Raw genomic sequence first — 16344 nt, forward strand, 5'->3', positions numbered from 1 at the left:
GTGATCGATAGAAAATGCGCACGGAGACAGCAATTATAACTAGAATACTAAAATTATTAGGAGTAAATAAGTATTGTTAAGCATACATTTCAAAGTGGCATTCGGTTTTCGGAGTTTGTACTAATCATTTCACGTGATCAAACAAAATACATTTTTAGGTTAGGTCTCGTGAATCGTAAATTGTTTAGTCAAAGCAATGAATTTCATTTTGTCAGGCAAAATACATTTTCATATTTGATCATATTAATCTACTAATTTCAAACATGATGTGCGACAGGTCCAGGAGGAAAATACAGACCTACTCTTTCACAAATTATTGAACCATTTAGAAAACACCTCCCAACATAAAGATGAGATGTAGTAAATAAATAAATAAGCAAGACATTATTATTATTATTATTATTATTATTATTATTATTATTATTATTATTATTATTATTGTACATGGCATTATGATGTTACACTCTTTGGTGATATTTGGTATTAGTTGGCAACACTGAAGAGACGGCCAAATTAGGCTTTTAGGAACTGCTCTTACGTGATCCTCACTATACTATATACGGGCTGATTCACGAGGATCTACCGTCACTTACGGAGCTTATTTCCGAAGACATTCTGAGCAAAAAATGTCATATAAACATTTGTCCTAATCTCATTATTTTCAAAGTTACATTTTTTTAATTTGTTAGTAAAATACTATTATTCTTTAGTTTTAAGGGTAAAAAAGTATTACAAATAGAGAATGAATTACTCAGAAGTATCATTTCTTTAACTGGCTAATGTTCTGAAGCTAAAAATGTGTTGTTAATTGCTTTGTATAGGTTTTATTTTTCAATCTTTAACTAAAATTGACGTCATTCTTACGTACTTATCACAACAATTATTGTTACAAATCATACGACTTTAGGAACTTGATTCTTTACAGTTTAATTAGTATGCATCCTAATGTACAGTCTTAAAGAATTTACAAGAGTGGCGTCATTTGTAACAATTGTTGTTATAAATGCGTGAGAAAATGTAATTTTGTAGTTAAAAATCGAAAAAAAAAATCTGTACGAAGCAACTATGGAATTCACAACACATTTTTAACTTCAGAATACTAGGTAATTAAAGAAATAAAACTCCTGGATAGTTCATTCTTTATCTGCTGATCCGGAGCTGCGTTCGGGCTTGGGTTGGATCCCCCTTTGGTCTCATTGAATGGTTTCTTCCGAGGTTTTCCCCAGCCGTGGGACTGAAGCCGGATGGTCTATGGCGAGTCCTCGGCATCAACCCCTTTGATTTGATTACCTGGTTGGGTTTTTCCGAGGTTTTCCTCAACCAAAAGGCAAATGCCGGGTAATCTTTTGGCGAATCCTCGGACCTCACCTCATCTCACTACATCTCGCCAAAATATTGTGAAAAATTGCACAAAATTGTAAAAATTGTAGAAAATTACTAAATTGTACAACTGTAAAAATTTGTAAAAATTGTAATTGTAATATTGTAAAATTTGGACTTGTCCCACATCTTAAAGCTTCATTGCTCATGTAAGATCTATGGAATAAAATAAATGAATAAAAGAATGAATGAATAATAATCTTTTACCCTTAAAACTCAAGAATAATGGCATTTTGAAAAAAAAACTTCAACAAATTAGTGTAACTCTGAAAATGTTGAGATTAGGACAAAAGACGACATAAATAAATGTAAGGAAGTCAGCTCCTAATGAGGTTTGAAATATCTCGTGCTCTAAAGCCTTCTAATAGAACAGAATTTCTCAAAAAGTAATAATTAAATTAGCTTAAATAACTTGTCTATAAGAAGTTCTTAATTTTGAAAAAACTACGAATTTTTCGACCAATTTTTCGAGAAAAGAATTTAGAAAATTGTATATTATTCACTGGCTCTTGATGACAGCAGTGACATTACTGATACAGCAAAGCTTGAGATTTTTATCCGCGGGATTGATCAAGATGTTAGTACAGGAACCACCACTGGTTGTAGTTTTCATACCAAATACCTTTCCTCCGTCTCCTTACTTCATAGGCTGTCTGTCGCATGTAATCACTGCAGCTCGAGTTTTTATCACTAGAGAGCGGAATTTTAGGCCCTAAAAAGTGGCATTTTAGGCTCCTAAAATAGGTTCTTAAACTCCTTTATTTAGGTCCTACAAAATAAAAAATAGGCTTCTTTTTTAAAGAATGTCACTAATATAAGATTCAATATTTATTTAAGCAAAATTCTAGGGTTAAAAGAAACTTCCACACATTTCACATTTTACAAGGGTACACATGCGTACACAAAATGAAGACATTCTGTTTTTAAGTTAGTGTTTTTCATTCACCAATCACATATCCATAGTTTTCTTCACAGTAGATGATCTGCACCTATTGTGGCTATTGTGTCGTTCACTGCTGTACTTACAAATGGTGAGAAAAAAGGAAGGGGTTGTTATCTGTCTTGGAATGTAAGAGAATGCTTAATCGGGTACAACCCAGCGAGTTTGTGTTAAATTGCTGACAGACAAAGGAAGATGTAATAATAATAACAACAACAACAATAATAATAATAATAATAATAATAATAATAATAATAATAATAATAATAAAAATTTATCCCGCAGGAGTTCTTTTACATGCCAGTAAATCTACTGACATGAGTCTGTCGCATTTAAGCAAACTTAAATGCCGTTGACCTGGGCCGGGATCGAACCCGCAATCTCGAGCACAGAAGACCAGCTCTATACCGACTACGCTACCCAGGCCGACTGAAAGTTGGAATTTTAGGATTGAAAGATTGTAAGAATGAGAAGGGCTGGCCCAGAGGTACTTCTCTATTGTGTTGTTCACTGTTAGGAATGTAAACGGTACAGGATGTTAAGAAAAACAGTAAACAGTTACGAAAAATGATGCAAAAATATTTTAAAACTTAAAAATAGGCACTAACATCGAAATAGGCATTTTAGGCACTATAAAACTCCTTTATATATACCTATATTTCCATGAAAAATGTAAATATTAAATCTCAAGCCTGTACGAGTATGTATCAAGGAAAAAAATAGGTTTTTGCCTAAATTCCGCTCTCTATTTATCACCCTGCTTTACGAAGAGATTTTTGTTAACTGCTAAACATTCAGGAAGACATTGTCCATGTAGTAAGTGCGGCGTGTGTTTACTAACTTAAAGAAACTTCCTTACCCGCATACAATCGTACAAACATCTGGAGAATAATTCAATTTGATAGACATGAACAGCGACTGTAGTAACTGCGTGACCCCTGCACTCACACGTATACACCAAGTGTTGATGTGTTTTCGATTTCTCTTAACGATGTCATGTTGACGTCATAAATCTCTGTCACATTTGAAATTAATTTAAAACCAAAACAGATCGAAATACGATTTTACTTTACATCAAACTTATGTGATGGCAGGGACATAACGTTACAAAACATAACAGCCCTTTATTAAATGGAGCATAATGGTCGCCCTAATGACTTTAGATATCTTACAAACAAAATTAAAAGAAGGTATTAGAATTGGCGATCTCCACATTGCATGAGTGAATGGAATTCTAGTACATTCCTTTAATAGTCTCTCTATGTAGTCCAATGGTTACGATGCTACGAGATCGATCTGAGATTCACGGGTTCGACGTTGACTGAGAGCAATGGATTTTTAAAGGGCGACCAACGTAGTGAAAAAATACTTTTGAATTTTTAGGCTATTTTAAGTGAACATTTTTATTCAATTTTTATAATTGTAAGCTTACACGATCAATCACATTCGGCAAGTGTGGATAAATGACCTTGCCTTAGACCAGTGATGTCAATTGATGCCCATAGGAGCAAGCGCTCGCTTTAGAGCTCAGGAGAGCCTGAGCGCTTTACAGCGGAAAGGAAAGAGACAGACGAAAGTGGTAGTATATGCCGCTTGGTTGAGCTATATTCAGGGATGGCCAGCACTGATTCAATAGATAAAGGGAAGAGAACTTATTAAAACTGTATCCATGTTAATTTTTAGATTTGTCTGAGAAGTATAAGTGCATTATAAGAATGTAAGTTTTAATTTTAATGCTCATTTTTCACAAGTTTCATTTTTTATTCAAAAGAAATATTTTCTCAACTTCTTTTATAGAAAAGTGAAATTTTCGGATATAGGCCTATGTATTTAGTAGCCTTACAGAATGTTTTCGTAAATCTAATTTACCGTAAATACGTATTACTGAAGATAGTGTATTGAAAATTTTGAAAATATTCGCATGGAAATTGTTTGTAAGGAAATTAATTAGCAAAGCAACTACTGTTACATCATAAGCAAAAGATATGTGCCCATGTGTTGTAAAAATGTCAGCTCTATAGCTTCAGGACATTTCGAGAAAATATAATTTAATATTCCGATGTTAGGAAGTTGCTAACCAATATCACCTTAAAAGGATAATGCGATAAGAGTTTTGTTATGGAATATTAGTTACACTTAAAACATATACATCACCTAGGTAACTTTGCTTTGTACTGTAATATTGTTTTGATTAGTTTATTGATTACTTTTATATGACTAAAGATACCATCAATATCAATTCCAAATTATCATGTCATAATCTCTTTTTTTTGGGGGGGGGGAATATCACTTTCTTTATGATTGATGTATTTCATCCATTTAGTACAGTATAATTGTACTAGTATTCAATTTATATGAATATTCCTTCTTGACTCTTTATTATGTTATTAACGTTTAAAACACAACTGCAATATTAAGAAATTGGTATTAGTACTTTTGTTTTACAGACAATATAGATAATATCAAACAGAAAGAAGCCATATAAAAATAACGACATAAAATTTCACGTTCCGTCTGAAGTTTGTGCACCACTGTTTCCTTAATCCAACAGGCTGCTTATTCATATACACAACCGTTTCTCTTTCCAAACTTAGCGCTTGATGCCCGCGCACAACGTCAAGGTCAGAAAAAATGCGTTTGCTTTGACATCACTGCCTTAAGGTACGTTTTCCTCGGTGCGACTATTGCGATGATCGTTCAACGATGATCGTTCAACGATAATCGTTGAGCACTATTTTTTTTTATTTTCTAGAGTCGCGGCAGTCGCTCGGAGGAAAACAGCTCCATAGAAAATACAAAGAAATAGTGCTCAACGATTATCGTTGAACGATCATCGCAATAGTCGCACCGAGGAAAATGTACCTTTAGACTCAAAGCTAACCGACTTAAAGGGTGTTCTGAACCGGGCATTTCCGTAAAATCACGCAATAGATTTTTCTCTTTGCATAATCCCAAGACTTTCACTACAATGACAGAGTAAAATTCTTTCGACAGGCGCGTAACTGTAATGGTGAAAACTCCGGGGAAACTGTTCCAGATGGCAAGCTCACATTTACGTTTAGAGTAAAGAAGTTAATTAAAAAATTCACAAGTTTTCATCTCGGACAATACAAATGTAAAAATTTGCTTTAACGCAGCGTTCCTCAAACTATGGGTCTTGAGTATAGATGGACGAGTCTCGATGCAAAGATATTAGGACTATTTATTGTAAGTATCAATGAGGCGTTCAGAGCTAAAGTGGATCAAGTCACAAATTTTCATAAATTTAGTTTAATTCATTTTTTTGATTATCTGAAGTTGGATTTTTCCGAGCAGTAATGGATCAAGTCTTAATTCGGTAGGTGACACCAGTCACTTTTGGCTCAGATTATTTTGTTCACGATGTTCTGAGCCATAGTGGATCAAGTCACCAAAGCGTTGCATCAAGTAACATGACAATTGTTTATATTTTATAAATCTAGAATTTGAGAATGGAGTAATAAAATTATTGCTAGTGAAATTAGATAATCCACTAGAGCAAGTTAACTTTAGGTCCTATTATCTCGATACTACATCTCATGGACTTGATCCACTTTAGCTCTGAACGCCTCAATTCTGCGTCAAGGCAGAAATTTTATAATTCTACCAGACAAATTCAAGAAATTCTCGATCTGCTGGCAAATTGATTATGGTATACTTTCGTAAGAATATGTGTTCAATAATGTTACGACACTGGAAATGTAACACTGTGAGTTGGCTGTGAACTTCGTGAAAATTTAGCGGAAGTTAGCGGCTGAAGGAAATTGCATTTTAATATGATGATCAATTCCCAAGTTACCGCTATTTTATTTATTTACTCACCCAGTCACTCACTCACTAACTCACTCACTGACTTACTTGCTAAATTATTTATTCCGGAGAAGTTAAGGCCATTAGGCTTTCTCTTCCACTCGACCAGCAACAAAAAAAGGTTTACACACTACAAAATTTTATAAGTTAATAATACAATAGTATCCTTCCCAATACTAGTGAGGAAAAAGACATAGTTCTACATGAAAAACAATTTACAGTGACTGCAGTGGGGTTCTCGTAAAATTACTTCCTAAGAAGCTAATATGGTCGTCTTTTTACTGTTGCCAACTGTTACCAGATATCACCAAAGCAGATAAAATTACAACGCTATGTACTGAAATAATAATATTAATTGTGTATTTATTTATTTATTTATGATTGATTGATTGATATAATATTAAAATGTATTCTTTCCTGGCAACATAACATTTATTGGTTTGACTAAGCAGTTTACGATTCATGAGATCTAACTTAAAAAATTATTTTGTTTGATTACATGAAATGATTAAACGCGGGTGAATCGGATTGGAGGACGAATCGGATCATTTAATATAAATTACTGGTTCTAGAGTGCGCTAGTGAGTTCTTGCTGATACCATCCTCTGAAGTCAAAGAATGCTAGTATTTGAGTTCGATGACCATAAGAAGTTGGCGTGTGTACGACCTGCTGGTGATAAATAGACTACTTTTTATAAGTTTGAGTTACATAGATGCTCTGAATTTGCCATTTTGTTATTTTTTTAGCTCTGGATTAAACAATTTTTTGAACACACATTATTAAAACTTACGCAACAAGTTATGTAGTAGGAAAGAACAGTCTGTCTTGATTCTATAACCTCACCTGATGTTCTCACTTATTTGCTGCCAGTTCTGCCAATTTGCAAATATGTATTTCTGTGCATGTGCAGGAGAAACGGATCAGTGAATGGCGGGTAGTTTGAATTGCTTATTTTATATAGAAATGGCAATATTGTTTTTTTTTTAATTCCGGATGGGTAGACTTTAGCACGAGGAAGACCCAGACAAATTGCTTGTCTTCTCACTTCACCAGAGAACATAGCACAAATGAAGAAAAAGCAAGAATTAAAAAACGAGAAGATAAATAGTAAGAAAGGATGCAGAATGAACAGAAAAAATGTGCAAAGAGAAAGTGAGGACATGATTGAGATTAACGATAGTGATGACGACGACGACGACGATGATGATGGTGATTATGGTGAGGAGGATGAGGATGTGGTTGTAGAAATAGACAATGAAGGGAGTGATGACATTTGCCAATTTTGTGTGTTGAAATATTCTGATCCCAAGTCTGTGAAGAAAGGAGAATGGATCCAGTGCCAACGTAAGGGTGAATGGTACCACGGGGTGTGTGTGGGAGCTAAGGGGAGAAAGACGTTTATCTGTGGAAAATGTGTTTGAAAACAGAGAAACTAAGAAATGTGATTTTGCTATTACTGAGCTTCTAATTTTGTATCTTATAGCATGAATAATAAGTTTCCACTGCTTTTTCTTTCAATCCGATTCACCCGCAATACCAATCCTATTCACCCGCCACTGGAGGATGATTCTGATCAATTTTAACAACCAATTAAATTGAAGAAAAATAAAACATAATAACTATTTCTGACAGACTGTTGCGTCAGACTTAAAGTTAATGAAATTATCTTGCAGCGGGCAGTAAGAGACGCAAGAATTAACAGCGTATTACCACTTTAATTTTTAATTATTTTAAAAATGATCCGACTCACCCGCGTTTACCCCATACACACTAAAAGAATCGTACACTATATTAATATTATTAATTAATAATTACGTTCAAATTTAAAATAACTCTCGCTAATAATCTTGGATCATGAAGGTTGGTAACGTCTCCAAAGACAAACGATGCTGTCAATGTAACAGTTAGAAAGTAAATACCAGTTGTAGTATTTGTCAATACCGAAATTCGAAACAAAGTTGACAAAAGAAAATTCAACCTAACAACTAGAATATCATCTATAATACACTAGTAGACTAGCATAATATAGTAATGGGAGCGAAATAGTTAGGTTTCATCCTTACGGTACAAGACAGTGGTCGTCAGCACTCGCTGAAGTGTGCAAAGGGTAAGCGAGCCGTTCTGTGAGCCCCGTCGTGCAGCAGGAAGAGGTAGAGAGCATACCCGTTAGCAGCTACGAGTGTACCATGGTGCACTGTGTTCTCCGCGGGTAAGAGACGTTAGTTCCAGGGTGCTCTGTGCTGACGACCGCTGGTATAAAATATGAAGACCCGGACTATAATAGTGTCTTCATCTTATGTCACGTTATAAGTGGTTCATTTCGCATTCTCTTCTGTTCAAGTAACGGGTGAATATATAAAATAGTAATTCGTCCATTCCTTCATAAACCCATGGCTATTGTTTCAGATTGTCGTGGTATTAACGACGTGTTTGCTGGTCGGCGCCCAACATGTGCCTGAGCCTAACAGTCCACCGTCCCCGCCCCTGAAGCTGGACCCGATCCTACGGCGCGCTCTGCTAAGGGCGCTCACCCAGCTGGAGCTCGAGGCACAACGAAAAGCGGTAGGAGGCCCAGTAGGCTCTGGGGAGCACACGCCCCCGGACGACGGAGGCCCTGTGGACGAGGAACAGGAAGCCAACATAAAACGCGATCTGGAAGAGCTGCTGGGGAACTACGAGAACGCCTTCCAAAGTCCGGAAGACGACAACAACAAGCCTGAAGAAGAACTGACCCAGGAGCCGCAAGATAACGCGGTGTTCTTCCAAGACGAGCAAGCCACAGTTCCACCTGTGCCACAAGATGACATCCAGTCCAACGTGATCCCGTCGGAAACAGAAAAGACTGAGCAAGACTCGAATGCGGTGGCGACATCCACCGCGGATGAGAAGGCTGTTGTCAAGGGTAACGAAGTGGCGCCCTCCACACGAGATGATAAAGCGAACGCTGATGATCAGGAGGTGTCCATATTCCAGGCACCACTTGTTGCCGCCTTCACGCTGGAGCAAGATGAGAAGGGGAACCCCAAGAGCGTCGTTCCACTGCTGCGTCGCCCACTGCCAGCCCCGCAAAAAGCGCAACAGCAACAGAACACACAGCAGCGACCACTACAACAATTTCCACAGCAGAACACACAACAGTTGACACAGCGACCGCTACAACAGTTTCCACAGCAGCAACCACAACAATTTCCGCAGCAGCGACCACACCAGTTCCCTCAGCAACCACAACAATTCCCTCAACAACCACAGCAATTTCCACAGCAGCAGTTCTCACAGCAACCACCACAACAATTTCCTCAGCAACCACCACAACAGTTTCCACAGCAACCACCACAACAGTTTCCACAGCAACAACCACAACAATTTCCACAGCAACGACCCCAGCAATTTCAACAACAATCACAGCGATTCACACAGCAACAACAACAGCATTTTACACAGCAACAAACTCAACATTTTCCACAGCAACAACCACAGCAATTTTCACAACATCGCTTCCAGATTCAGCCTCAACGCTTCCAGCCGGAACTGACGCGCGAAGAGGAGTTGGAGCGGAAGACTCGACTCTTAGAGCAGCAGTTGCTTCTTTTCCAGCAGCAGCAACAGTTTCAGCAACAGCAGAACTTGCTCAAGCAGCAAGAACAGCTTAGACAGCGGCAGCAACAGCTATTCCAGGAGGAGCAGCAGCGACTGCAGAGGCCTCAGAGACAGGAGACGGGGACTGGCATCGTGGACTTCCAGCAGAGCGTCGACATCCCAGTGCAGCAGCCCCAAGCAGTGCAGCAGCCCCAAGACTTCTTGTTCCGTAAAGCGAACAGCGCGAGGCCGCAGACGCTAAATAACCAGCTTCAGAACTTGCTATTCCAGTCGGGCGTCGCGGGTGACCTCCAGAGCAATGGTGGCACGCCTCAGGAAGATCTTAATATTGTGTCAAAAATATTGTCTCTCAATCACGAGGGCAGGGTGAGGCCAGGCAGAGAGACGGACGTAGTGCAACCGCCGTCGAGATTCATCACCCCACCCTTCCCCTGAGATAAATAGACGCGAGATTGGGGCAGGGAAATCGTAATTATTGTTACTGTATACTCAGACAGAAAACTCGGGCGTCATTAAGGTAAAACCTTTGGGATAGATCAGCCACATGCGTAGGCACAGTAACTGCTCAGAGCAATGTCATCTTGGAGAGCGCTCAGAATGAGATGTGCATTAAATGGTGGTGCACATTCATATTCAGACAGAAGACCGAGATATCACTTAATCAGTTCAGCTTGATATTTTGGAACAATAATTGATGCTATGCACTCATATGCACATATGACTGGAGCAGGTGAAACCGAAGTGTTATCACACTCATATTCGAACACTTAGATAGAGAGAATTTTAGAGAGTTCAGCTTGCTAGATTTACATAGTAACTTGTAGTGAACACTCATACCCAGAGAAGACTCGGGCTGTCACTTGGGTCAAACCGTACAGAAAGGTCAGTTTGAAATATTGGTGGTATAGACTCACAGTTGGGTAGGAGTCTTGGGGTGTCACTTAATTTAAACTTCATGAAAAATTCAGCACAGTTTAGTTGCACAGTAACTAGTGTTGTACACTCACAACCAGACAGGAGACCGGGTTGTTACTTAGGAAAAATTCAGTTTGACATATTTACTGAGTAGCTTGCATTAAACACTGACAGACAGAAATCCGGGTTGTCACTAAAGTAAAACCTCGGAGAAATTTCAAAATGATACATTAGCCCAAAAACTGGTAGTAAACGTATAAACTCTGTCAAAGAGAAGACTCGGGATATTACTTAGGTAAAATCTTTGGACAAATTCAAGTTAATATTCTAGCACAGTAAATGCTGAAACAACCCATAATCAGATATAAAACTCGGTAAAATTTTAGAGTTAATTTTGATATACTGACTCAGTAGTTGGTTGTAGATACTCATGCTAAGACAGACGATTTAGGTTATCACATAGGAGAAACTATGGATATAGTTCAGTTTATTTATTGGGAAACTAATTCGTGGTACGCTGTTATACTAGAAGATTTGGGCTTTAACTCAGATAATAATTTTGGGACAATTCAACCTGGCTGACTTTACCAGGGACGGATCAGTACGTTTTGGCCCATTGCTCGCTCTATGTATGCGACAGGCGGCGTGGGTGGCATTTGTGAATCCAATGCTGACAGCTGGGCCGTCCTGTCTCATCCCCTGATACAGCCTAGTCTCGTCCACATACGAGTAGCCTGAGGATAATCCCGAGGGGCCTGGAGCTCCAAGTCCTTCGTATGTCAGCATCGGAAGCCAGTAATATCCCCATTTTTATCTTGCAGATGATAGATGAAATGAAGCGAAATGTGAAGTGTTGGTGGAATGATAGGGGGAAACGGGAGTACCCCGAGAAAACCCCTCTGCTACGTCTGCTTTGTCCATCACGACTTGGCAGGAGATCGACACCCCGGACCGTCTGGATGGAAGACCAGCGCTATGCACTTGAGGCACATATGTGGCAACACTCAGACATGTCTCGAGCAGTTACTTGAGTAAAATTTAGTGAGAGATTAGTTCGATTTGTTGGTGCTATGCGTTTATAGTCAGAGAGAAAAGTGGCGCTGTTATTAAGGTAAGACCTTAGAGAGATTTCAGCTGTAATTTTTTTTTTATAGTAGCTACTGGTGTTCGCTCAAAAGATGTGGACTGTCACTAACGTAAAACCATAGGAATTCAGTTTTACAGCTTACTGAAACAGTATACACTCACAATCAGACATGACTCCAAGAATCACTTGGCTTAAACCTGAGGGAGAATCAGTTCACAATAATTTATTGATGACGTCAGAGATTGCAGCTAGGCTGCTAATATACATTATGCACCCTGCCCTGCGTGTTGTGTCAAATGGACCGCTCAGCGTCGTCGCGTCGCGTATTTCGGCGTGACACTGTTTTATAGTACAATGGACTATCAAGAGCCAAGTTAACATGTTATGTTGTTTTATGTTTTAACACATTTTAAATATAGGCTATTATATAAAACATGTGCAATATTAAATGCATACCTCACACAATCATCTGCCTGTGTAAACCTCATGTTCAATAGGCTAAGTTAAACTTATTCACAACGAGAAGCAATCGTACACATGACCTCAGCATGAAATCTAACAGCCAAACCCTTGCTAAAGTCTTATATAAGTCACTGATGAAAACTTCAAATTCAACTGTCGAAGTTATTTTGCATTATCCAGCCAGTAACAAGACAGACACGAAAATTTAAACTACTACTGGGTGTTCAGTTCAAAGTGTGTCATGGCTCGCTGTATGTCGTCATGTGGCTAGCCGATGAGCCTAGAGAATTCAATCTTCCTACATCTCCGCAAAGGCGTATTACCTATATGCAAGAGAAGTTGCCTACCAAGTACGGCGTTCATTCTGAAGAGTACTTACCGATACGTACGGTAACGCCTGCAGTGGCAGGAATGTGAACTGTTTGGAAACACGTACTGAGGTGAGTTTTTTTCTTACTGTCGGAATATGGGGAGAGGGTTAAGACAATTACGTACAGTATTTGTTGACATTAACTTCGACGGTCAACATGGACACGAAGCATTTGATTTGTATTGTGGAATGTTGCCGTACGCAACCGATGATAACATATACCCTGGGTACGACTTGCCCGCGCAAAACACAGTTCGAAAGAGGTTATAGTAGCACACAGACCGTACAGACCGCCATCTGTTGCTACGACGTTCAAGTTATACCGTACACGTTCTTAAGTTCAGATTGAACGCCTTGATTAATAGGCAACTTCTCTGACATAAAAGCTGAAACTCGCTTCAAATCGCTGACTCACCAACAGTGACGTCATGACACACTTTGAAATGAACACCCAGTAGAAAAAGTGAAGAAATTATGTTTTATCGTGAAACGTTTATATGCTTTACACTCGAGAAATGTGGTCGTATTTTCTGTTAATACGATGACGTCATCCAAGCGCGCTACGTAACGTATGCGATAAAAGTCGTTCAGGCTGAGAACCTGTATAGAAAAAAATGTAAAAGTTTCACGAAATATTCAACTCAGTTTTAATATTTTTCATAATCCGTTTTGAATCTTGCGTACACTACTTTTAACACTTGAATATAAGTAATTGATAAACTAGCGGACTTACTCGTGTTAATTATGTAAGTCTGTGCGGCTTACAGCTGTTTCAGTGCTTCATCACACCATCCTCAGAGCCTACTACATCACACTAACATATGAAAACAAAAGCACACATAAGATCGCATCTTCATTCAGAAAGCAGAAATACAACATAGCATACAGAACAGAAAACACACTACAAAGACATCTCAACACACAAAAAACACAAACAAATAAATACAACCACATAGGCGTATACAAACTCACATGTAATAGTTGCGACAAGTTCTACATTGGACAGACAGGCAGATCATTCCAAACACGCTACAAAGAACACATTAAAGCAATAACCAGAGGACACAATACATCTACATACGCCGATCACATAACCAATGCTAACCATACATACAATAACATAAATGCGGACATGGAAATCCTACACATACAACCCAAGAACCAAAAACTCAACACACTAGAACAATACGAAATATACGAACACACTAAAACACACCCCGATCAAATTCTCAACACACAGCTCAATTTCAGTACACACACACTATTTGACTCCACTTTTCAACACTTTTCAACAATCAAACGCACCCACACAACAGGCAGAGAAGTTCGAGATGACGCCGAGATCTAGTAGGCTCTGAGGATGGTGTGATGAAGCACCGAAACAGCTGTAAGCCGCACAGACGTACATAATTAACACGAGTAAGTCCGCTAGTTAATCAATTACTAATATTTTTAATTTAATAAAAAATTATTCTTACACAAATAAATGCGGGGAGTATAAAGACAGAAATATTAAATTTACCGAAATCTAATTCTAAGTACTTCACTGAGGTATTAATTTTCAAATGAATCTAATTCTCTGTAATAACATTATTATTCATTACAATTTCGAACAACTCATTGTCTTCATATCGATGTGTGAATCGTTTCGAAGGATTCACACGATGTAGTCCGTGTGCGAGAATTTCGAGACACACTGTATATTTGACTTTCTGTAATGAACCAAGTTTGTAGTAATAGTATGTAGCTTTAAAAATAAGTTATTTGCTCATTATTGTCTAGGTACTGGTCATTGTGAAGTGTTTTATACTCATTTTTATATTTTTCATGCCGTTATGTTTACGCTTGCTTGTCACCCTTAGGCTGCCATATTGTTACTTTCTGTTTATAAAAATACATTTGAATAAAAATTGTCCAAATTGTTTACTCTTTCATGATGTGAACGAATCATCCTGTTATGGATTACACATCTATTGAGCTACGATAGGTAGCGAAATCCGGTTGCGAATGCCAGCTATAACGGCTGGGGGGATCATCGTACTAACCACACGATACCTCCATTCTGGTTGGATGATCGTCCAATAATATGTGTAATTGTGGCTTAGGCAACTCTGGCACTGAGTCACTCAATTGGGAATACACATCGGGAATCAAACTCACGATGTTCCGGCTTACAGCGCAATACTAAGCCTCTCATTTCTGCATAGAATTACTGTAAATTATAATTGATATTGTGCGAAAGTACTTGTACTAGATAAATATTAGATTATAGTAAGGGAGAAATAATTTCCAATTTGAGAGCATATAATAATACCTTAACCGCGACGTTATTGCGCGTCACATATTTATATACACTATCAGTAAATTATTCTCAATTTTGTATTGTTTTTCAGGCGACAGTATCCTCAAAATGGTGCTTGTATTGAAATTAAATTTATTCTCAGTTCAGTGCCTGAACTCCAAACAGAACCCTTTAAGTACTGTATATTACAAGGTTCCATTACATTGTACAGGGACATCATTTTATTTTTACTTCAATTTTTATTGTACCTGAGTTTTTTAATGTACTTCACTCCCACCCCTTCTACTAATGAAGTTCAACCGTCCTCCATACAGATCCAAGACCGGATATACAGCCATAGTAGCCTTACGGTCATAGTAAACAGTTCGTTCCAAAAATATGTTCGCGTTTTCCAGTGACGAAAGAGCTTTCAATATTGAATCATTTTCGCACAAGTACTGTCGTCCATTTGCCTAAGTCGCATCCCGGTTTCCCCCACCTGCTTCTATTCGCGTCTCTGTAAAGGGTAGTGGCTGGGCTGTCTTAGCTCTTTTCTGAGAACGTTAATTTCTGTTAGGAATTGGACGTCTACGTAATATTATATCCATACAACTGTTTAAAATAACTAAAATAAAAGGGTCTCGTTAAGTAATTAACTGTCACGTGATTTCCTCCTTTTCTACGACCCTGCGACATAACCACTTAGACGGACAATAGACAGCATATCTGAGTAATTTTATCTTTTCGGATCGGGCAGAAGTGAAGATTGAGTTAACAGTAGGCCTACGTAAAGTACTCTTTTATAGAGTAGGTACAGAGTTAATTCAGCATGAGTTACTGGTAGGAAGGACGAAAATTGTAATTGGAATTAGGTACAATAGTCTATAGTGCTATAATATGCACAGTAGAACTGAAGCCTGTATCGAAATGAACGGCCACCATTTTCAAAAATGTGTTTAAATATCCATATTATGATTATTTTTCAATTTAACTTCATCCTCTATATTGGGGGCGGCCGGGTAGCTCAGTTGGTAGAGCAGCTGGCTACGGACTGAAAGGTCCGGGGTTCGATCCCAGGTGGTGACAGGATTTTTTTCTCGTTGCCAAACTTTCAGAACGGTCCAAGGTTCACTCAGCCTTCTATAAAATTGAGTACCGGGTCTTTCCCGGGGGTAAAAGGCGGTCAGAGCGTGATGCCGACCACAACACCTCATTCTAGCGCCGAGGTCATGGAAAGCATGGGGCTCTACCTCCATGCCCCCGAAGTGCCATTATGGCATGTTACGGGGATACCTTTACCTTTACCTTACCTCTATATTGCACGCTAATGTGTTGCAGACAGTATAATATACACTGCATAATGACTACGTCCGAATGGACAGTTCAGTTCGTGAGTAAAAACACTCATTGTTAATACAGTACTGTGTTTTGATTAAAGAAAAACCTAATGAAAATTATTAAACTCAAAAGCGTGATATTTCCT

At 38.4% G+C, this 16344-nt stretch overlaps 1 protein-coding gene across 1 annotated transcript in view; it reads left to right on the plus strand.

Moving 5' to 3' along the window:
* LOC138699573 (uncharacterized) overlaps nt 1-14502 on the plus strand; it is a 61801-nt gene extending 47299 nt beyond the window's left edge. Inside the window, exon 2 of the mRNA XM_069825571.1 lies at nt 8556-14502. Coding sequence (XP_069681672.1) covers nt 8556-10181 — 1626 coding nt within the window. The 3' untranslated portion in view covers nt 10182-14502. The remainder of the gene's footprint in view (nt 1-8555) is intronic.
* Nucleotides 14503-16344: the final 1842 nt, after the last annotated feature.

Source organism: Periplaneta americana, chromosome 5 (assembly GCF_040183065.1).
Source record: "Periplaneta americana isolate PAMFEO1 chromosome 5, P.americana_PAMFEO1_priV1, whole genome shotgun sequence".
Classification (NCBI taxonomy): Eukaryota; Metazoa; Arthropoda; class Insecta; order Blattodea; family Blattidae; genus Periplaneta; species Periplaneta americana.